Source organism: Prunus persica, chromosome G5 (genome assembly GCF_000346465.2).
Source record: "Prunus persica cultivar Lovell chromosome G5, Prunus_persica_NCBIv2, whole genome shotgun sequence".
In the NCBI taxonomy this organism is placed as follows: Eukaryota; Viridiplantae; Streptophyta; class Magnoliopsida; order Rosales; family Rosaceae; genus Prunus; species Prunus persica.
In genome coordinates this window covers 11433063-11456186 of record NC_034013.1, presented here as the reverse complement: position 1 = coordinate 11456186, position 23124 = coordinate 11433063, and the positions used below count along the sequence as shown (strand labels likewise).

General features: G+C 39.3%; 6 protein-coding genes and 1 pseudogene across 6 annotated transcripts; 4 read left to right on the top strand and 3 right to left on the bottom strand.

The window, feature by feature from the left end:
- Nucleotides 758-1766, bottom strand: LOC18778012. Its single transcript, XM_007209558.2, has one exon. The coding sequence runs from the start codon at nucleotides 1479-1481 to the stop codon at nucleotides 879-881; it is 603 nt and encodes a 200-aa protein (XP_007209620.1). The 5' UTR covers nucleotides 1482-1766; the 3' UTR covers nucleotides 758-878.
- LOC18776473 lies at nucleotides 2972-3961 on the bottom strand. Its single transcript, XM_020563853.1, has one exon. It carries the CDS (start codon nucleotides 3844-3846, stop codon nucleotides 3253-3255), a length of 594 nt encoding a protein of 197 aa, XP_020419442.1. The 5' UTR covers nucleotides 3847-3961; the 3' UTR covers nucleotides 2972-3252.
- Nucleotides 4743-5683, top strand: LOC18777807. Its single transcript, XM_020563851.1, has one exon. It carries the CDS (start codon nucleotides 4875-4877, stop codon nucleotides 5502-5504), a length of 630 nt encoding a protein of 209 aa, XP_020419440.1. The 5' UTR covers nucleotides 4743-4874; the 3' UTR covers nucleotides 5505-5683.
- On the bottom strand, nucleotides 6118-22910 carry LOC109949347 (annotated as a pseudogene).
- On the top strand, nucleotides 8547-9416 carry LOC18777339. Its single transcript, XM_007210937.2, has one exon. The coding sequence runs from the start codon at nucleotides 8643-8645 to the stop codon at nucleotides 9234-9236; it is 594 nt and encodes a 197-aa protein (XP_007210999.1). The 5' UTR covers nucleotides 8547-8642; the 3' UTR covers nucleotides 9237-9416.
- Nucleotides 9873-11686, top strand: LOC18777009 (caffeoylshikimate esterase). Its single transcript, XM_020563849.1, has 2 exons — nucleotides 9873-10095; nucleotides 10563-11686. Exon 2 carries the CDS (start codon nucleotides 10619-10621, stop codon nucleotides 11570-11572), a length of 954 nt encoding a protein of 317 aa, XP_020419438.1. The 5' UTR covers nucleotides 9873-10095; nucleotides 10563-10618; the 3' UTR covers nucleotides 11573-11686.
- LOC18777871 lies at nucleotides 20926-21844 on the top strand. Its single transcript, XM_007210124.2, has one exon. It carries the CDS (start codon nucleotides 21030-21032, stop codon nucleotides 21657-21659), a length of 630 nt encoding a protein of 209 aa, XP_007210186.1. The 5' UTR covers nucleotides 20926-21029; the 3' UTR covers nucleotides 21660-21844.

Sequence of the window (23124 nt, the reverse complement as noted above, 5' to 3'; positions counted from 1 at the left end):
GAACATGAAACCACTGATAAGCAAGTCAATGCCCTTTTTTCATTGGACTAGACTCCATTAGCTTTTTACTCAGTTTTTCATATGAAAAGTAATTGGGTAAAAATAAAAATATACGAGAGATAACTTGTCAAATGAACCAAAATTCAAAGGCCACCTAGTAGACAAGAACTTGTCCATCTTTAAGTGGGGATGTAGATTGCAGAACAAGGATAAAAGACATGTAGAAAAAGTCCCAATGATGTTGCCCTCTGTTCTTGTGAGAGTTTTAGTGTGTGGTTTGGATCGAGAAATGTCCTGATTTTTACTCTCTGTTTTGCTCAATAGTCATATATTATGCATTGTTTTCAACATTACTTCTTAAGTTATGTCTTCCATCAATCCCCTTCGTACTGGGACAAAAAGAAAGGCCTTGATTCCACCCCTCAACTAAAAACCATTCCAAAACTTGGCCATTGTAGTTTGACTTATGAAGCAACTCATAGAGAGTCTCATTCAAAGAAAATAATTTCAACTCCAATGCCACCAACTATAAGAAAATGTAGTCCTGGTCTCAAGGCCAGTCAGTTCAGGCACAATCCTTGACACTAAGGTCTCGTTTGGTAACTTCTCTGTTTTTAATTTTAATTTTTGTTAGAGGTAGCGAGGAAATACAAAAACAACTTAAAATTGTTTTTAGTTTTATCTATGTTACCTTGAAATTTGAAGTTCACACATATATGTACTGCCTTTTGGAATATATAAAACGCATGGGGAAAAGAATTTAAAGTAGAATTGGAGTTTGTACTATAATCTGTATATTCTATATATAATCCCAACAGAATTTGTAAACAATATAACAATCAAAATTTGTAGACATAAAACTAAAATTGGCTCGATTCTCAGTTACAATCCAAATTCTGGAGAGACCTTGCTGCCAAATTGAACACCATAGAGCAGCTCAATTCAGCTGTCTTCTTTGTCTTCATGATCAGCATCAACTCAACCTTTCCCTTCAACTCGGCTGTGCTGGTCAGCAACAGCAACCCATTGCTGAGCTCATTTCCAAGAGCAGACTTGCCTGGCAACGCATTGGAATTCACATTCACAAGCACAGTGATTTTTTTGGTGGATCGCAATCCGACTTTGCCATTTGGAATATAAACTTGCCCAACAACCACACCTTGGTACGTAAACACGACGGTGCCGTCACGAAACTTAAAAGGACCCCAGTTTGGGTTTCGCACTCTGACTTGTGTTATGAAGCTCATATCGAACGAAGGTGTTGCCGGGGAATAGGTGAGTGTTTGGATATAGACGTTGCTTGCCAACTTGAGTTTTGGAGTCTTAGCTTTCATCACAGTGAGTGAGAATATGGTGATTACTATGACTTGAAACACAATGAAAATACCAAAATATTTCAACCTTTTGATTTTCTTCTGGCGTTTGAGCTCCTCGGCCTGGTGGTATGCGTTTGCTTCATGATCTCCATCCTTCTCAGCCATTTTTCTTCTTCTCACTTGTTCTTTTTTAATGGGGTGATTTGCTTCTCATAGATGGATTGGGAAATGGAGGACTTGTGTTTGTGGTAATTGCAGTGAAGAAGTGTTGTGTAATACTTATAGACTGGTGGTGTGTCTGCAATTTTCTCAATGGGCTTTGCTTCCAGGAAAAGGACCTAACATAAATGGGGTTTTGTTTGTTTGTTTTTATTTTATTTTATTTTTACTGTTGATGTTGAAACGCCAAACTCACCTACTGTAAAATGTTGACTTGGTGTTATTGTATCCACGAACCTTCTTGTGGTCCCAGTCGTCCTTTTTGGACCTCAAGCCTAGGTGAGGACTTTTCATGCACAGATTCACTGGCTGAATTATATTTGTAATCTTTTTTATTAGGCAACAAGCAACCCTGTGGGGCTTTTGAGTGCTGCATAAGAGCCACCACTTGAACAGTTTTGAACAGGACCAAGGGTGTGATGACCATCTTATGCAGAATAAAATAAACCCAAGTGGCCAAGTTGTTGTCATCTTTGGTGGTGCTTGAAAGCATCTGCCCATTTTTGCTGAGTGATATGAATTTTCTTTCTTTTCTTTCCATAATTAAGGCAGGAGGTTCCTCCATCATGATCAAGGAATCTCAACCGTGGCAAACGTGTTAATGTCCAAACATGGCCTAACATCATCCAATGATACTACAGTAGAAAAGAAATGATGTCTGCTCCCCAAAACACTTGTACAGAGAAGAAGCATGAAAAACACCACACACCCCAAAAGCTTGAGGCTTAAATAAATCAACATAAAGAAAAAAAGTATTTTATTTATGAGGAGGAAGGAACAAAGCCAAACAGTAAATGGGACCAATAAAAGATATTTTGTCATGTGTATAATTTTCTCTACCCAACTTTGCAAGTTGCAAGCCAGGAGGGAGGACGAATAACATATAGGTATAGGGCCATGACCATTCAAGGAGATAATAATCCCATTAGAAGATTCCTGTCCACCTGTTTGCTTTTTTTCCTTTGATCATGACATTCACAGATACTTATCCAAATTGCTTTTAGATAGGACTAATAATGTTTATAGGCTACACTGGCCATTCTAGTTATTTTACTAGTGATCAATTTTTATTATCTTTTTAATTTCAACATTTTCATTCAACAATGATCTTTTAATTACTCTGAAAATTTTAAAGTGAGATGAGATTAAATTTACTAAATGATCGGTGTATGTTTCAATATCTTACTTGTTAATAATAAATAAAATTTCAAAATTGGTCAGACTTCAATCTATCAGACACTTACACATCATTTAGTGAGTAAAACTTGGCAGTTGGAATATTGAACACGGAGCTACTCAGAGTCACTTGCAAAACTTGAGCTTGTTAGTAGCAAGATAGCTTAGCATGATTGAAGCCTTGAAGCACATTTTGCCGACATTTCTCTAAATTGTAGTTAAGAGCATGTCTAGTAGTGATGTTAGGGGGCTAGGGGCAATTTTACCTCACAAAATGACACTATTCATCAAATTTACTTCACAACTCTATAATTGAGAGTACTCCGAATATCATTAAAATCCCGGTAAAAAACAGTAAAAAAAAAGTGGCTCACTAGTAAAAGATTAAATAAGTACAAATTCAAGCGTCACACAAACAAAAACTATAACATAACAAATAAAACACTACTCTTGTTCAGCCGCAATTTGATTCCTGAAGAGGATATAGAAATCATGCAATTCTATTCCACCCTCCTGCACTCGTTGCTTTGCTTGTGTGTCTTCACTTGCAGTGTAAAGATTTGACCGACTTGGCTGCCACATCAAGAGCTATGGTGCAGTTCATGTTGGCGGCCTTCTTCTTCTTCATGATGAACATAATTGCAACTTTTCCGTTCAATCTTCCTACGCTGTTGAGCGTCAACACCCCGCTCCTCAATTCACTTTCAAAGTTTGAACCAGTTATTGCATTTGAATTCAAACTCACCTCCGCATTTCTTTTTATGGTCGAAAGCCATCCAGCCTTGCCCTTTGCGATATCAATTACTGCCAGAGTCGCTCCTTGGTGTTGAAACGTGATATTGGCAGCATTGAACTTGTAGGAACCCCAGTTGGCTGAGTTCTTGATCTTGATTTGGGTTGTGAATTTCGTGTCGAATGAAGGCGCTGCCGAGTCAGATACGAAGCTTTCGACATTGATGTTGCCTAGCCTGAACCTGGGGGTCTTAACTTTCATCACAGTGAGACTCATTGTGGTGATAACGATGATCTGAAACACAACAAAAATAGTAATATATATGGCCAATTTGATTTTCTTCTTGCGTTTCTGCTCATCAGAGGATCTCAAAGACTCCGCATCACTTGTTTTCCAAGCCATGTTTCCTTTTCTTTTCCGATAAAAAAGTTGGAAAACAAAAGTTCTCTGCTTTTGTAGTTGGTTTGGTTTTGTGGATGAAACTTGGAAGTGGAGGGAGTAGTTGTTTGTGGAGTTGATGGAAGAGTAGTGTGTTATATATATAGTGTTTGGAGTTTGGATATTTTGTTTGATTAATTAATGATTTAAGAGTGGAAATATGATGATGAGTGTCATAATTACCGACCCAGGAAATGCTGAAATGTAAACAAACGCGCTTAGAATATAGCTTTGGACTTAATAGTCTTCTAGATGGTCGAAATATTTTTGGACTTCGGTGTACTCGAAACATACAAAAATTTCTCCATATGTAGGAAAAAGTCTACGTCCAAACAAAGCCAACAAAGAAAAGGATAAAATAAAATTATAGACATGTGGTACATCTCCCTGTAAGATTTTGGAGATCCAATTGTTTTGGTTTTAGGCAACGTCTTGAAGCCGCCATAGGTGTGTGATAATATCACAGTTGGCCAATTGCCTATATTTTAAGATATTCCGAGTTTGGTGAGTAATCATAACTGTGTTCATGGTCAAATAAAGTTCCTTAAACCATGACTGTGTTCTGGACTGAAGAATAATTCAAAGTATAATTTGCCAAAACTATTCACAAGGTGATCCCACACCATGTTCTCACATGTCATTGGGATATTTTTATTTGTCCATTACGTGACTCAAAGCAAAAAGCCTAAAAGCCCCTCAACAAAGTCTTCCATCATCTAGAAGTCAATAATTCACACCTTTGGCTTTGGACGCGTTTGGCGTCTGCAAATAATCTCTTCTGCTGAAACTCACAATTTCCAGGAAGTTGATTTCCACCCCCATAACTTAATTAAATTGGCAAAATTCCAAATACTATAAATAGGAGGATACTCTTCCATCATTTCCACAAACAACTCCCTCCATTTTCAAGTTTCATATCCCAGAAAAGCAGACTCCTCAAAAGCAGACAACTTTCTTTTCACTCATATCAGAAAAAAGATAAGCTAAGAAACATGGCTGAGAAGGCTTATCCTGCAGCCCCGGCAAACCATGGTTACCAAAGAAGTGATGCAGAGTCTTTGGAAAATGCTGATGAGCTGAAACGCAAGAAGAAAATCAAATTGGCCATATATATTACTATTTTCGTTGTGTTTCAGATCATAGTTATCACCACAATGAGTCTCACTGTCATGAAAGTGAAAACCCCCAGGTTCAGGCTAGGCAACATCAATGTCGAAAGCTTCGTATCTGACTCGGCAGCGCCTTCATTCGACACGAAATTCACAACCCAAATCAAGATCAAGAACTCAGCCAACTGGGGTTCCTACAAGTTCAATGCTGCCAATATCACGTTTCAACACCAAGGAGCCACTCTGGCAGTAATTGATATCGCAAAGGGCAAGGCTGGATGGCTTTCGACCATAAAAAGAAATGCGGAGGTGAGTTTGAATTCAAATGCAATAACTGGTTCAAACTTTGAAAGTGAATTGAGGAGCGGGGTGTTGACGCTCAACAGCGTAGGAAGATTGAACGGAAAAGTTGCAATTATGTTCATCATGAAGAAGAAGAAGGCCGCCAACATGAACTGCACCATAGCTTTTGATGTGGCAGCCAAGAACGTCAAATCTTTACACTGCAAGTGAAAAAAACAGACCATGATTTGATTTCTCTATAATGATGTGGATTTTGGATTGATGAAGACTAGTCTTGGATTATTTTTCGGTCATTGATATTCTTTTTTCTATAGCTATGAGTGACACTTGTATTGTATTTTGTTTGTAGAATTATAATACTACTTTACCTTTTTAATCACTGAACGGTACCATTGCTATTCTTTTTTACTTTATGTTTATCAAATGGCTTAAATCATGCATCTTGTTTATCCAATAAGGGCCAATATATTTGCAGAAACAGGTATCTTAGGATCAATGTTGAAATGAAGGAGCAGGATTACATATGTTCCTCTGTTCTCAAACCACATATTGTATACGTATGTTCGAGAGAAATGAGCAATTGAAAGTTACAGAAGTTAACGAACAAAAGAAGTTAAAAAGTTACATAACTATCATGACATGATGACATGCCCTACACGTATTAATTATCTGATAAAACAAATACTTCGTATAAATTATGTTCAACAATTAACTAAGAAAAAGTGGATAGCCACGAAGAAACGCAATCCACAGTCAAATGTTTTTCTTTTGATTCAACAGTTCTCGTCCGTGATATTTGAGCTCAGAACATCTACCAATAAAATGGAGACTTTTTCTGTTCTGTTTTTGTTGTTGTGTCCCGGATTAAGGTTTTGCTGAGTGTTTAGTGTGGCATGGGGTGCAGAGTGTCTCAGGATGAAGGAGAATGAACACAAAAATGGAAATGTAGCACAAAACACTAGTTGAGATGAAAACATTGGACATGGAAAGCTTAGCTAGTCACGAGACACATCTTTTGTTTTGTAAGGCCTCCATTCACCATAGATGAGAATTAAAGCTTAATTTGTATATACAAAGTATCTCTCTTCATGTGGTCAGAAATTTGAAAGACAGTAAAAACAGAACAATATATCAACTACATTATGGTTCTACAAAAAATCCAATCCTAAAACAAAGAATAGAATGAAAAAAACAAACACTCGCGCTTCAAATCCAGAAGTTGCAACCTCCATCACTCATTGCTGACAATTTCTCACTACTTGCATTCTAAGCCTTGAATTGCCTTTGAAGACAAGTCAAATTTCATGGTGCAGTCCATTGTGGCAGACTTCTTTTTCTTCATGATAAACATCAATTCCACCTTACCAGTTAAGTTAGGTGAGCTTTCTATTGTTATTTTCTATCAGATGCTGATGGAGTGGTATGCCAAGTACTGTTAGAATTGCACCAGACACATTTTATCTTAGAACATTTCATCCATGAGCAGAAGCTTCTATTGATATTTAATTAATATGTCAATCTACTCAAAGAAAAAAGCCTAAAAGCTCCTCAAAAAAGTCATCTATCATCTAGAAGTGATTTGGACGCGTTTGGCATGTGCAAAATTCTTCCCTTGAAACTCACATTTTCCAGGAAATTCGTTCCACCACATAACTTCACTCAAATTACTGGGATGAAAAGTTAAATTTAGTCAAATTTTTACAGATGAACCCAGTGGCCAATTAAGCAAGGAAGAATGGGACACAGAAAAGTGCTGGACCTTGTTGGCTGTTTACTGGTGAGTCTATTCGAATTTCCCCATGTTCTCTTCAGTTTGGGACTCTAATCACATCTCATGTCCTTAATTAGTTATAGTCCATGCTCTTATTCTCAACCCATGTCATTTTCCGATGACCGCCTTTCAATGGCCGAACTACAACCCTTCGAAGGCAAATCATCACCTCATTAATGGCCAAACAACACTCCTTTGATGGTGAATTGGTACGCGTTCAATGATCGAACGTTAGCCTTTTGATGGTCACACCCTTTCAACATTAAGTATCATTGCCTTTCGACGCATAAGCATTATTGCCTTCCAACACATAAGCATCATTGCTTTTTAGCACATATGCTTGATTTGAGACACACTAGTACCTTTCGGGTTGGCACCCGCCCATCAGTGCATTATCACTAACGAAGTGACATGAACCATAATCTTGCCTTTTCGACACTTTGCCCTTCGACATCATTGCTTCATGTCACCAACCGAGTGAACGAATGCATAACCGGCATGAGGGACTTGGGAATAAAAAGCCAAGTATTCTTCTAGGTCCTTCTTACCTTGGGGCTTTGGCTAGGCGATATGTAGACGAAAAGGTTGCTCGGCCAATGCACTCAAGTTTCAACTCTTGAACCAAGAAGTACTTTCTTACTAGGGACTATAGGGGACTGTTGGTATCGTGACTATTATTCTTAAACAAGTAACTTGTATTATGTAAACAAAACAAGTATAGTAATATTAAGAATATCTCTAATTTTTATGGACTTAGCCTGTTCGGGTGAACCACGACGTCTCCCAAGTTGTATCTAATTTTCGATTTGATTCAATTTTTTTTTTTAAAGTATTGTTTTTTTTGTGTGCTTGTTTTTACAAAATAAATGATTGTAAAAGGAGCGTACTTTACAAATTTACAAGCCACCAGAGAAGTAAAAGGAAAGAAACAGAATGGACAATATGATTGCAGAGTTGTTAAGTATCTGTTCTAGAAATGAAAAATATAACCAAACGCGCATGGTTAAGAGGTTGGACTTCTAGAGGAGCTTATAACAACAACAATAATAAATTTGAGGTTCTTACAAATAAAAAGACAAACTAATTAAAACCAAATAAAAAAAATTATATCCGAATGCTAGCTTGGACTTTGTAATAAGACTTATACAGATCCTTGTTCGTTTGCGTGGAAGGCAAATTTTTTAAAGCCCTCGGAGCTTTCTATTATTCTGTACTTGATTTTTTTTTTTAAATAATCAGTTTCGTATTTGAAACGCGTCCATATGCACAAGAAATATATAATAACATAGTATCATGGGATTTCAAGTCATGTTCTCAAGCACCTAGTAGGCTACTACAAGTCAATAAACTACAACCCAACTATTTGCGCGTTTTGATTCCAATTTCCAGGAAGTTTATACCCTCGATATTATTCCGACAGGTAACTCATTTACCAAATTGTCTATAAACACCGCACAGCACTCACCAACATTCTCACAACCAATTCACTTGCTCATCGGTTCATATTTTACAGAGCGAAACGGAGAAAAAGCAGAGCATTTTCTTTTGAAGCTTTACTTCCGCTAAAAGAAATCAACATGGCTTGGAAAACAAGTGATGCAGAATCTTTGCAATCCTCTGATGAGCTGAAACGCCAGAAGAAAATCAAAATGGCCATATATATTAGTATTTTCGTCGTGTTTCAGATCATAGTTATCACCACAATGAGTCTCACTGTGATGAAAGTTAAGACCCCCAGGTTCAGGCTAGGCAACATCAATGTCGACAGCTTCGTATCTGACTCGGCAGCGCCTTCATTCGACACGAAATTCACAACCCAAATCAAGATCAAGAACTCAGCCAACTGGGGTTCCTACAAGTTCAATGCTGCCAATATCACGTTTCAACACCAAGGCGCGACTCTGGCAGTAATTGATATCGCAAAGGGCAAGGCTGGATGGCTTTCGACCATAAAAAGAACTGCGGAGGTGAGTTTGAAGTCAAGTGCAATAAATGGTACAAACTTTGGAAGTGAATTGAGCAGCGGGGTGTTGACGCTCAACAGCGTAGGAAGATTGAATGGAAAAGTTGCAATTATGTTCATCATGAAGAAGAAGAAGGCTGCCAACATGAACTGCACTATTGCCTTTGATGTGGCAGCCAAGACGCTCAAATCTTTACAATGCAAGTGAAGAAGACAGCTAGGACACATGTCTGTAATTATGTGAATTTTGGATTGATGAAGACTAGTTCTTGGATTATTTTGCTTTATTGATATTCTTTATTTCTATAGCTAAGAATCACACTTGTATTTGTTTACTGCGGCAGGCAGTGCTTCGATTCATAAAGCAATTAACTATATTTTTAGCAAATTGTTTGAATCATTCAAGAAGGCTAATATTTGCAGAAATGGGTCTACTCTAAGGATCAATCTAAAAATGGAGGAGAAGGATTAGAAAGAAATGAGCATATGAAAAAGTTACACAAGTTAACGAACTCAAAAACGTAAATCGAACGAACAAAACAAGTTAAAATTAAAATTAAAGCTTAATACAAACTAAGTATCTCTCATATTATATACTAGTCAGAAATTAAGTTCCTCAATCCTTCTTCTTTTTTTCTTCTCTCTCGATGATGACGCAGAGAAAGGTATCGATCATGACTGCGTGGCGCTGACAACACAACAAAGAGATGATGAACAAATTTAAAATCAAATAAATCATGCAATAAACAAATTTAAAATAAAAAAGAGTTCACGCGTCAACACATTTCTAGTAGTAGTCGACCTCATCAAAGGGCAGTCCACCAACCCCCACCAACCGCACTCACAGCAAATCCACCAACTCTCTCCCTTTAAAAATCCGCTTCCATTTTTCCTCCAACTCCAAATCCAAACCCTGCTCTTCGACTAGGCTAACAACAGGAATTCCCTCTCTCTCTCTCTCTCTCTCTCTCTCTCTGTTTGGAAGAAAAATTTCCTCTCTCTTGCGCAGCAGCAAACCATCATTTCCAACCCATGCTTGCTGCCTATCTTAAGTAAAGCAAATTAAGGTAATCTTTCATTAATCGTCTGCTTTTTTATTATTATTATTATTATTTTTTATGTTGAAATTTTGGGGAATATTTATGGTTTATGATTAGTTATTTACAATTGAAGTTTATCAGTTTATGAGTTGCAATTGATTTTGGTTCTTGAATTATCAAATAGGATTTGAAATTGATTTTGGTGTTCTTGCTTGTATGAATTATTCATTAGGGATTTTGATAAATTGATTAGTTGTTGACATGTTGATTCAAGATGTGATGAAGGCCTAGTTTCTTATTTACAATTAATGCCATTTTCTGATTTTGATTAGATATTTAACTATTTAAGTATGTTTTTATTGAATTTTTTGTTAGTTTGTATGTTTATATTTTTTATATACTCTTCGAGAAATTTTAAAGAGAAATAATGACGAATCATCAATTATGCCTATTTTTTTTTGTTATCACTGAAATTCACTCGTACTTTTCTATAGGCTTGTCCGATAAGATAAATTTAGACCAACCATATTGAAATTCTGGCTCCATCCTGATGGCGACCGAAACGCCTCCGAATTTCTGGGGCGACATGCCAGAGGAGGACTACTACACCTCCCAAGGCGTGCGCAACACCAAATCATTCTTCCAGACTCCTAACGGCCAGATCTTCACCCAGAGCTTCTTGCCGTTGGATCAAACAGTCAAAGGCACCGTCTTCATGACCCACGGCTACGGATCCGACACCGGCTGGCTCTTCCAGAAAATATGCATGCACTACGCCACGTGGGGCTACGCCGTCTTCGCCGCCGATCTCCTCGGCCACGGGCGATCCGACGGCCTCCGCTGCTACCTTGGCGACATGGAGAAAGTTGCCGCCACGTCACTCTCCTTCTTCCTCCACGTGCGCCGCAACGAATTATACCTCCACCTCCCTGCCTTCCTCTTCGGCGAGTCCATGGGCGGCGCTGCCACCATGCTCATGTACTTCCAGTCCCCGCCCGACACTTGGACGGGCCTGATCTTCTCCGCGCCGCTCTTCGTCATCCCGGAGAACATGAAGCCCAGCAAGGTCCACCTGTTCCTGTACGGCCTCCTCTTCGGGATCGCCGACACATGGGCGGCAATGCCGGACAACAAGATGGTCGGAAAAGCGATCAAGGACCCCGCGAAGCTGAGGATCATAGCCTCGAATCCGAGGAGGTACACGGGCCCACCGAGGGTGGGGACCATGAGGGAGATCGCGAGGGTGTGCCAGTACATACAGGACAACTTCTCGCGCGTCACGACTCCGTTTTTAACAGTGCACGGGACGGCGGACGGGGTGACGTGTCCGTCGTCGTCGAAGCTGTTGTACGAAAAGGCATCGAGTGTGGACAAGACCTTGAAGATTTACGATGGGATGTATCATTCCTTGATACAAGGGGAGCCCGATGAGAATGCGGAGATTGTGTTGAGGGATATGAGGGAGTGGATTGATGAGAGGGTTGAGAGGTATGGGCCCAAGTAAAGGTCCAATAAACAATGAAAAAGTTACCATGTCCATAACATGACATGCCCACCACGAATTAATGATTAAAACACTATGTTTTTATCTGATAAAACAAATACCTCGTTTCAATTATACTCAACATACAAAATGTGCTAATTCGTTTCTCATCTTTTAATTACTAGGTCACATGTAATGTAAATAAGCATATAGAGTCAGCTCACTTATTTTATGACGCAGCATGACAATTGATTTGCTATATATCTTAGCCTAAAATATGTAATTCTGTAATCCACAAGGAAAATATGAGGAAATTTCAAGATTTATTGATAAAATTGGAATAACAAAACATAACTCTAACTACGATAAAGTATGTTTAAATACTCTTAGAAATCCTAGGAATAACAAAAGAATTAAAATAGGAAAATAACAAAGTTTCTAAAAACTAAAAAAAATTTTAAAACTGGATTTCGGATGCCTAAAAAGTCCATAAATCATAGCAAAACAACGGGTTTTACTCATGACGCTATTCTCTTCGAATCGACGGGTCATGATCCCGATTCTAAGTTCGAAGCCTAAATCTGTAGTTTACCCGATTTGTCCTTGTGCACGCGTTGCTCTAGCTCATCTTCGATTGCTTCTGTCATCTGTTCTGCATTAGTCCCTTCCACTTCTGAAAAACTCGACCCCGAGTTATCATCAGGATAAATTGACTCATCATCATGGAACTTATTTAGATCCGAAACATTGAAAGTGCTCGACATGTCCATGGAAGAAGGAAGATCCACGACATATGCGTTGTCGTTTATTTTCTTCAGAACTTTGTAGGGGCCATACTTCCGAGGTTTCAGTTTGTTGTAGGTACCTACTGGGAAATGTTCTCTCTTCAAGTAAACCATCACGAAGTCTCCTCCCTGGAACAACTTCACAAGGCGGCATTTGTCAGCATTGACCTTAAATTTGGCGTTGGTCATCTCTAGCTTTTCCTGATAGAGATATCTCCACATCTAATCCTAGCCATTCATCATCTAATGCTAGCCGTTCATCACAAAGTTGTTAATTTCTGTTTAGCTTTGCTTTAACAAACTGTACAGCTGTCATTTGTACAGCTATCTTATTTCAAGTGTATATAAACAATTCAATGTAATCATTATTGTTTAATGAAACGAGAATACAATTCTAGTTTTCTCACATGGTATCACGAGCCCTAGTCTAACGACTTTTCTCTCTCTGCAAATTTTCTTGCGATTTTCTTCCTTGCCAAACACCTTTCTTCGATCACTTTCTCTCTCATTTTTCACTTTCTCATGGCTACTCCAACTAATTCTGATGCGGCCACTCTTCCACCGCTATCTTCTCCTTCTTCCCTCAATTCTGATGCAACCAATTCTGTTAATTCGCCATTGTCAAATTCTGTGAGCTCGGTGACTGTCCAGAACATCGCTGGTATGGTTCCTATCAAGTTGAAATTTGGAAATTATCTGTTGTGGAAGAATCTTTTTCTTCCGGTGCTGAGCAAATTCAAGCTTCTTGGTCTTATCAATGGCATTGAACCTTCTCCTCCACGCACCATCGTTTCTTCTTCAGGCGCTGTTGTTGTGAATCCACAATATGATCTCTGGTATGATCGTGATCAAAGCCTCATGATCTGGCTTATTTCAACTCTCTCTGAGGATCTTCTCTCTCATATTGTGGGCATTGAATCTGCTCAAGATTTGTGGAATCTTCTTGAAAGACGTTTTTTTGGTGTCTCTCGAGCCAATATTCATCAATTGCGCTCTCGTCTTCAAAGCATTTCTAAAGGCGACCTCTCTATGGATTCTTACTTCAATATGTGAAGGAAATTGCTGATGGCTTAGCAGCTGCTGGTCAATCGTTGTCGGAATCAGATCTCATTGCATATGTGCTTAATGGTCTCCCAGATGAATATGACTCTTTCATTACTTCAATCGAGACACGAATTGAACCTGTTACTTTAGATGAATTACATGCTCTTCTCCTCAGCCGTGAGTCTGCGATTCTCAAACGTAAAACTCGATCCACCTCTGTGGTTGCTACTGAGCCTTTTCATGCTTATGCTGCTACTTCTGGTTCTTCTCGCTCCAATTTCAGAGGCGGACGTGGTCGTTATCGGTTCCATTCCAACTCTGGTTCTCAATTTCATTCTCGTAATCATCCTTTCCCTGGCACCAACAACTCCTTTGGCCGAGGCCTTTTACCTACGCCGTCACCTTTTTTTCCTGGCAACACCTCCAATGGTACCAACTCCAATGGTTTCTTCTACAATTCTTTCGGATTCTCTACTGATCGTTCCATGACTTGACAAATTTGTGAGCGCAAGGGTCTGCTCTAACATGTCGCCAGAGGTTGAATCTTTCTTACAATGCTAATGTGGTTCCTGCCCGATTTCAAGCTCCTTCCGCGCACTATGCTTACTTTGCTTCTCAGCCTACTGATAATCTCTGGCTTGCCGACTCTGGTGCGTCGAATCATGTTACCTCAAATATGAGCAATTTGAGTCACTCCTCTCCATACACAGGATTTGAGACTCTCCGTGTTGGTGATGGTAATTCCTTACCTATCTCTCATACTGGATCTACTATTTTGCATACCTCAAATGCTAAGTTTCATCTCCTAAATGTTCTCCATGTGCCTCAAATTGCTCATAATTTTCTCTCCGCGCACAAATTTGTTAGTGATAATCACTGTTCCCTAATTTTTGATGAAATTGGTGTATCAATTAAGGACAATGCTACACAGAGGATGCTCTATCAGGGCCCTTGTGAACAAGGTTTATATCCCATTTACTACAGCTCATCGGTTCAAGTTTCACCTCTCTCCTCTGGCACCTCTCCTACAGCTTTCTTAGTCAGTAAGGCTTCTCTTCAAACTTGGCACAAGAGGTTAGGACATCCTCATTCTGCTGTGCTCAAGACTATTGTAACTAGTTATAAACTTCCTTTAGAGGCTTCTAGCTTTTCTAAGCCCCAATGTACTGATTGTATTCTTGGTAAAGCTACCAGGCTTCCTTTTACCCCTTCTTCATCTGTATCCACTACACCTCTAGAATTGGTGCACTCTGATGTTAAGGGACCGAGTCCAATTGACTCGTGTACTGGCTATAGATACTATGTCCTGTTCTTGGACGATTACACTAAGTACAGCTGGATTTTTCCTCTTAAATTCAAGTATGATGTTTGTGAGGTTTTCAAAGTTTTTAAGGCAAAAATGGAAAATGTCTTAAATTCAAAGATTAAGTATCTGCGCAGTGACTCAGGTGGTGAATATCTTAGTAATGGCTTTCAAACTTTTCTTAACCAACAAGGCATTATTCATCAATTTAGTTGTCCCCATACTCCTCAACAAAATAGGAATGCTGAGAGGAAACACCGACACATAGTTGAACTTGCACGAACCTTTTTAGCTGCATCTGAGTACCTCATAATTATTGGGTGGATGCCTTTCTCACTGCTATTTATCTCATTAATCGCTTGCCTCACACTACTAGCCATATGTCTCCTTGGCAGCTTCTCTTTAACACTCCTCCTCATTATCACAGTCTCAAGGTTTTTGGCTGTGCATGTTTTCCATGGCTCCAACCCTATGCTCCTTCCAAACTTCATCCTAAAAGTAAACTCTGTGTTTTTCTTGGTTATAGCATGAATCATTCTGGTTACAGATGCTTGGACCCTGTAACGGGGAGAGTTTTCACTTCAAGGCATGTTATTTTTCATGAGGACCACTTCCCTTTTACTGTCTCTTCTTCCTCCCCACCATCTTCTTCCTCCTCCACTTTTCAATTTCCTATTAAGCTTACTTTTATCGTTCTACTGTTGGGGCACTTCAGTATCTTACTTGGACCAGACCTGATTTAGCTTTTGCTGTCAATCAGGTCTGTCAACACATGCACAACCCCAGAGAATCTCATTTAGCTGCTGTAAAAAGGACCCTAAGGTATCTTAAAGGCACTCTTCATCTTGGTCTTTGGTTTAGAAAGGGTCAGCCTCTTCTTCAAGCTTTTTCTGATGCTGATTGGGCAGGTTGCCCTGTTGATCGACGTTCTACAAGTGGTCTTTGTGTTTTCCTCGGCCCCAATCTTCTCTCTTGGTCTGCCAAGAAGCAAACTACGGTTGCTCGAAGCTCCATTGAGGCTGAGTATCGGAGTGTTGCCTTAGCTGCTGCTGAATTGGTTTATCTAGCTAAATTGTTTAAAGACATTGGTTTTTTTTCTAGGCACTCCTCCTCTTCTCTGGGTGGATAATCAATATGCTATTTCTTTGGCTTCTAATCCTGTGTTTCATGCCAGGACCAAACACGTGGAAGTTGATTATCACTTCACACGAGAACTGGTGCAAAATGGTTCTCTTAGACTTCACTATGTTTGTTCTTCTAATCAACTTGCTGATATTTTTACAAAGTCTCTATCTTCCTCTCGTTTTGTGTATCTTTGATCCAAGCTTTCCGTTTGTGACACTACCTTCAGCTTGAGGGGGGCTGATAGAGATATCTCCACATCTAATCCTAGCCATTCATCATCTAATGTTAGCCGTTCATCATCTAATGCTAGCCGTTCATCACAAAGTTGTTAATTTCTGTTTAGCTTTGCTTTAACAAACTGTACAGCTGTGATTTGTACAGCTATCTTATTTCAAGTGTATATAAACAATTCAATGTAATCATTATTGTTTAATGAAATGAGAATACAATTCTAGTTTTCTCACATTTCCTTCACTTATCCCCTCACAGTCTAAGCCTGTTTAGCCATATTTTCAGCAGCTACACTAGTCTTCTGGGCTCTTGGAAGCTTAACCAGGTCAACCACATGCCTAGGCATCGAAGTGTAAACAATGGCAAAGGGTGATTTTCCTGTGGAAGAATGAACATCACTATTGTAAGCGAACTCCACATGTGGCAGTGCAACGTCCCATTACTTCGGCCTGTCTCTGCAAATGCTCCAAACCTCCCATATGCGGATGAACGGTGCTACTACGATTCAAGTTCGCACCAAACATCCTCCACAAAGTTATCCAAAAGTGGTTAAGGAATTTGGTGTCATGATATGACGTAGTAGATTTAGGAACACCATCAACTGCATAACCTCCCTGAAAAATAGTTTGGCTATGTTGGAAGCGTCTACAGTCTTCTTGCAACCAATAAATGCGCCCTCTTGGAAAACCTGTCAACCACAACAAAAACAAAATCGACTCCTCGTTGTGTACGAGGGATCCTTGAACAAATTCCATAGACAAGTCTTGCCAAATATCATCAGGGTTAGGGAGAGGCATATAAAGACCAGTATTTTGGGACTGCCCTTGAGATACCTGACAACTGTAGCACTTCCACACAATAGTGCTGACATCCCGCTTCAAGTATGGCAAAAAATAACGCTCATCCATACAGGTAATGGTTTTATCAAGGCTGAGATGGCCACTAAGTCCACCCCCATGCAAGTCTTGAATTAGTTTCTCTCTTAAAGAAGAAGCAGGGATGCACAATATTTGCCCTTAAATAAATACCCCTCACTGACATGATAATCCGTCATCGGCTCATTGCTAACAAACTTAGCCCAAATTTCCTGAAAATCCACATGAGTCTCATACAATTTCTTCAGAAATTCGAAACCCACAACTTCTTAAGCCAAAGTAACAAGTAAAGTTGCTCGACGACTAGTGCATTCGCTACACGGTTAATGAGGGCAGAGCTTTGCTTTTGCTCTTCACCTCAATTAAAATTTTCACGCTTCAAGCACTCAGTAATTGGTGCGGTAAGAGTACTGTAATAGCAAACAAAAAGCCTGTAAAAGGTTGAAAGGCCATGGAAACTCCTCACATCACTGGTTGTTTTCGGGGTAGGCCACTCCTGAATGGCTCGCACCTTATCTTCATCCACGTGGATACCATTTGCACTAACAACATAACTAAGAAAAAGTAACTTGTTTGTGATGAAAGTACACTTTTTCAGGTTAATAAATAGTTTGTTCTCTTGCATAACCTTCAAAACCCCTTTCAAATGTATCAGATGCTCTTTGTTGGTTTTGCTGTAAATCAAAATGTCATCAAAATAAACTACAACAAATGAACCAATAAAGGGACGCAAAACCTGATTCATAAGTCTCATAAATGTGTTCGGTGAGTTTGACAACTCAAATGGCATTACCAACCATTTATACAATCCATCCTTGCTCTCAAAAGTTGTTTCCACTCATATCTAGGTTTGATTCGAATATGGTGGTACCTACTCCTCCAATCAACACACAGACGCCATGTATTGTTCTTCTTCAGTACCAACAATATTGGAACTGCACATGGACTCATATTCTCTCGAATAAACCCTTTATGTAGAAAATCTTCTATCTTTTCTATGAGAATCTCCTTCTCCTTAGGGCTCATATGATAGTGGGGTAGATTAAGAAGACTAGCTCCTAGCACCAAATTAATTTGATGTTGTAGGTCTTTTATGGGTGGTAGCTCATTAGGTAAATAATCTGAAATTAACTCCAGAAAAGCAATTAAAATTTTCTTTAACTCTGTACACACCCTCTGGCAAGGTAGCCAACAACCCCTTCACATACACAGGGTACACGACATCAGTTTCTTTAATATATTTCTCAAACTTTTACTTGCTGTTCGATATCACCAGAAAACTTGAGTTCTTTGGCTTTTCTAATTTTCCAGATTCACTAACAAGAGCCATAGCAATCTTGTGGGAACCCCAATTGAACAAATGCACATTATCACGTCCTTATGTGTAGCATTTGTATCATGCTGCCAAGGACGCCCTAGTAATACATGACTAGCATCCATATAGATCACGTCACATGAAACTTCCTGTTGGTATTGCTTGCCAATGGAGATGGGAACCTTGCATACTTCTGTCACCTGAACCACGGGTAATTTCTTTACCCATTTCAATGCATACGAAGACTTGTGCTTCTGTGTTGGGAGTTATAAATAATCGACCAATTTCTTGGACACAAGATTCTCTCAACTGCCACTATCCATAATCACATTGCACACTTTATTGTCAATGATGCAAAGTGAACGAAAAATCCTGTTACGTTGCCCCGCCTCCTATTCTGGGGATATGAGGACTCTTTGCAACACTAAATTGACCATCTCATCACCATCCTTATCCGCAAATTCTGCTCATTCGTAATATGCATCAACATTACCATCCTTATCTCCATCTTCAATCGCCTCAGCTAGATTGATTTGTTTGTTACAGGTTGGGCACTCATTGGAGCAATCCCTTGGTTTGAAACACCTATAAGAAATATCATTCGTTGGCCTAGCATAATGATTGGTCCTCTTGTGGCGATTTCTTCCCAAATTTCTGCTACTACCTTCATCGCGTGGGGTAAAATTCTTTTGCTTATCACTCTTCCTAGGAACCTGCTGCATACCCTTGTTTTTCTCCATGTATGAAGTAAAGGATTTATAACTGCTTTTCTTGATACCACTAGTGCTTGACCCAGTACGTTTATCTTTCTCTAGTAATTCGGCCTTTAATGCTATATTCTGTGCCTCATGAACTATCCACAAAGTCTTAAGTGCAATTTTCTCCTGTAAAGAACTTCTCAATCGAGTGATATACCTAGAGACCATTTGACCATATGTTTTCTCCAAATTATTGCTCTAAGCCAAAAGCAAATATTCATCCGTATACTCAGAAACGGTCCGATTATCTTGGTGGCAATTATGGTAGAGTCGATACAGGTACTGCTCATAATCGGCATGTAAGAATCTTCCTATCATTAGTTGCTTCATATGGCGCCAAGTCTTCACTGCTTGCTTACCATGCCGCTGCTGTGATTTTTGAAGCTGATCCCGTCATACAGCCGTACTACGCTTGAGATGAAAGGTAGCCATCTTCACCATCTTCGTCTCTGGAACCTCTATAATCTCGAAGAAACTCTCCACCTCTACCAACCAGTGAAGAAAGTCTTCAATGTAGGTGGCCATTAAAGTAAGGAATATCAGCGTTAATCCAAAAATCGTCCACGTATTGGTTACGATTATTCTGATTGTTGCGATCGGGGGCTGTTCATGGAGTTATTCTTCAGACTCCTCGTCACTCTCAAGGAGAGGACGTCTCTCAACAACAGGACGTTGTACGCAGGCATCTTCATTAGGTTTCGGTGGAGGGTTTTGGTTTCCCATGCCCAACAATAAACACCGAACCTCCTCTATTGTCGCAGGGAGGGTCTTAAACTCGGCACGAGTAACAACTTCTCCTGTGCCTTGGTTGTTCATTGGGCCAACCATACCTACTTTGATACCAACTGACGCAGTGTGACAATTGATTGGCTAAACCTTAGCCAAAAACATGTAACTCTGGAATCCACCAGGAAGATATGAGGAAACCTCAAGGTTTATTGATAAAATTGGAATAACAAAACATAACCCTAACCACAGGTAAAGTATGCTTGAATACTTCTACAAACCCTAGGAATAACAAAGTTTCTAAAAACTCTAAAAATTGGATTTCGGGCTACTAAAAGATCTCGGATGCCCGAAAAAGCCCATACATCATGGCAAAGTGATGAGTTTTACTTATGACGCCGTTCTCTTCGAATTAACGGGTCATGGGCCCGATTCTGAGCTCGGAGCCCAAATCTTCAGTTTACCCGATTTGCCCTTGTGCGCGTGTTGCTCCAGCTCCTCTTGGATTGCTTCCGCCATCTGTTTTACATAATTTTATTTTTATTTTATAAATGGTGGAGAGAGGACTTTGAACCCAAAGAAGAGAGTATGATGACTATTGCGATCCGGACAAGAGAAGAAAGTGCATCTACTTTTAGTGAGAATAGGGAGGACAAAGGTCTTTTACCAACTGAAGAAGAAACAAAAGGTAAATGTGGTTCAAGAATTAATGGAGAAGGATACAAGGAGCAAGGATGAGCATTTGGCAGTGGAAATGATAGATTGTAGGCGAAGAAACGCAAACCACAATCAAATGTTTTTCTCCGGATTCGACAACTCTTTTCCCAGATATTTGAGCTTAGACCTCCTCCAACAAAATGGAGACTTTTCTTGTCCTGGATTAGAGGGTTGGCTGATGATCTAATCACTGAGGAACAAGGAAGCAGTAACACGTAGTCAGCATGTTCTCGCCTGTATTAGAACATTTCATCTATCAACAGAAGCTTCTATTGATATTTAATTAATATGTCCATCTACTCAAAGCAAAAAGCCTAAAAGCTCCTCAACAAAGTCATCCATCATCTAGAAGTCAAAATTTTCCACATTTGGACGCGTATGGCGTGTGCAAAATTCTTCCCCTGAAACTCACATTTTCCAGGAAATTCATTCCACCACACAACTTATTGAAATTGGCCAAATTCCACACACTATAAATAACAGACTACTCTTCCATCATTTCCATAAACAACTCCCTGCATTTCCAAGTTTCATATCCTACAAAACCCAAGTCCTCAATTTTCTTTTCACTCATATCAGAAAAAGAAAAACTAAGAAACATGGCTGAGAAGGCTTATCCTGCAGCCCCGGCAAACCATGGTTACCAAAGAAGTGACGCAGAGTCTTTGGAAAATGCGGATGAGCTGAAACGCAAGAAGAAAATCAAATTGGCCATATACATTAGTATTTTTGTTGTGTTTCAGATCATAGTTATCACCACAATGAGTCTCACTGTCATGAAAGTGAAAACCCCCAGGTTCAGGCTAGGCAACATCAATGTCGAAAGCTTCGTATCTGACCCGGCAGCGCCTTCATTCGACACGAAATTCACAACCCAAATCAAGATCAAGAACTCAGCCAACTGGGGTTCCTACAAGTTCAATGCTGCCAATATCACGTTTCAACACCAAGGCGCGACTCTGGCAGTAATTGATATCGCAAAGGGCAAGGCTGGATGGCTTTCGACCATAAAAAGAAATGCGGAGGTGAGTTTGAAGTCAAGTGCAACAAATGTTTCAAACTTGGGAAGTGAATTGAACAGCGGGGTGTTGACGCTCAACAGCGTAGGAAGATTGAACGGAAAGGTTGCAATTATGTTCATCATGAAGAAGAAGAAGGCCGCCAACATGAACTGCACCATAGCTTTTGATGTAGCAGCCAAGACCCTCAAATCTTTACACTGCAAGTGAAGATAGACTAGTTATTTTGTAGACTGTACCTTTGCGACAGGCCATATCTTTATAATGATGTGGATTTTGGATTGATGAATACTTGTTCTTTGATTGTTTCTCTTCATTGATGTTATTTGTTTCCATATCTATGAGTGACACTTGTATTTATTGTAGAATTATAATGTTACTTTTACTTTTTTTAATCACTAAAGTGTTTTTCTTTTCACTGGGATTGTGCGTTCGTTTGATTTTGGCAAATTAATCGGTTTGCAACTACCTTTATGTTCATCAAATGGTTTAAATCATGCATCTTGTTCATCCAATGAGGCCAATATTTGCAGAAATGGGTTAGGATCAATATCTTCAACTGGAGGAGCAGGATTAAGGGTCTGCGTTTTCCTTTGTTCTCAAACCCCATATATATTATTGAAGAGAAATGAGCATATGAGAGATACAGAACGAACACAAAAATGTAAATCAAACGAACAAAACATGTGTATGGTGAAGATTGGACTAGGAATTAGTCACCTGAGGCATCTTTTGTGAAACCTCCATTTGGCTTGAAATGAAAATTAAAGCTCAACTTAGAAGCTTACATCTCTCTTTCATCAATGTTCAATAATATGTAAAAGAAAGTTAAAAGAAAAAAGGTGGCCTCTGGTTAAAGTAAATAAATAAATAACAGTATAGTTGTACCACAAATTAATAAAATCATGAACTAGTGTTGAATTGCCTTTGTTGACAAATCAAATGAACATCAGTTCCACTTTTCCAATCAGCTTGGCTTGGCTGCTCAGTGTCAAGACCCCAGTGCTCCACTCAGTGCCAAGATTGGAATTGCTTGGCAATGAGATTTTTTTGGTGGAAAAGCATTCATGTCTTGGTACTGAAACGTGGCAATGCTTGCATCGAACTTATAGGGACCCCAATTTGTGTTCTTGACTCGGATTTGGGTCGTGAGGCTTGTGTCAGATGATGGTGTTGCTAGCACAGAGTTAAGACTTTGGACATTGATATTGCCTATGGTCATGAGAATGATATGAAAGCCCCAATGTAAATTGTCAATTCGATTCTCTTCTTGCGTTTTTGCTCATCAGCGGATTGCAAAGATTCTGCATCACTTCGTTTCCATGTTTCCTTTTCTTTTCTGATGCAAAAAGTGAACAAAAGTACTCTGTTTTTGTTGTTGGTTTGTTTTTCTGGGATGAAACTTAGGAAATGCAGGTATTTGCTTGTGTTATACATACAGTGTTTGAACTTAACGAGCATAGTGTAGAGTTTACGAAGAAAAGGATAAAATAAAATAAAGATCGTCTCTGTACTTTTGTAAGCTTCAGAGAGACCCAATTGTTTGTGTTCTAGGCAAAACCTTTATGCCGTCATAGATTCCTATTATTCTATACTTTTGTTTCTATAAGTTTAATTTCTGGAAATAGATTTGCAGTGCAAATACTTTCTAAATTTCTGTTATTCTAAACTTGAA

What these genes read in the sequence shown, in the direction of transcription:
- LOC18778012 (XM_007209558.2), bottom strand. Translation starts at nt 1,481, where the DNA reads ATGGCTGAGAAGGATGGAGATCATGAAGCAAACGCATACCACCAGGCC.
- LOC18776473 (XM_020563853.1), bottom strand. Translation starts at nt 3,846, where the DNA reads ATGGCTTGGAAAACAAGTGATGCGGAGTCTTTGAGATCCTCTGATGAG.
- LOC18777807 (XM_020563851.1), top strand. Translation starts at nt 4,875, where the DNA reads ATGGCTGAGAAGGCTTATCCTGCAGCCCCGGCAAACCATGGTTACCAA.
- LOC18777339 (XM_007210937.2), top strand. Translation starts at nt 8,643, where the DNA reads ATGGCTTGGAAAACAAGTGATGCAGAATCTTTGCAATCCTCTGATGAG.
- LOC18777009 (XM_020563849.1), top strand. Translation starts at nt 10,619, where the DNA reads ATGGCGACCGAAACGCCTCCGAATTTCTGGGGCGACATGCCAGAGGAG.
- LOC18777871 (XM_007210124.2), top strand. Translation starts at nt 21,030, where the DNA reads ATGGCTGAGAAGGCTTATCCTGCAGCCCCGGCAAACCATGGTTACCAA.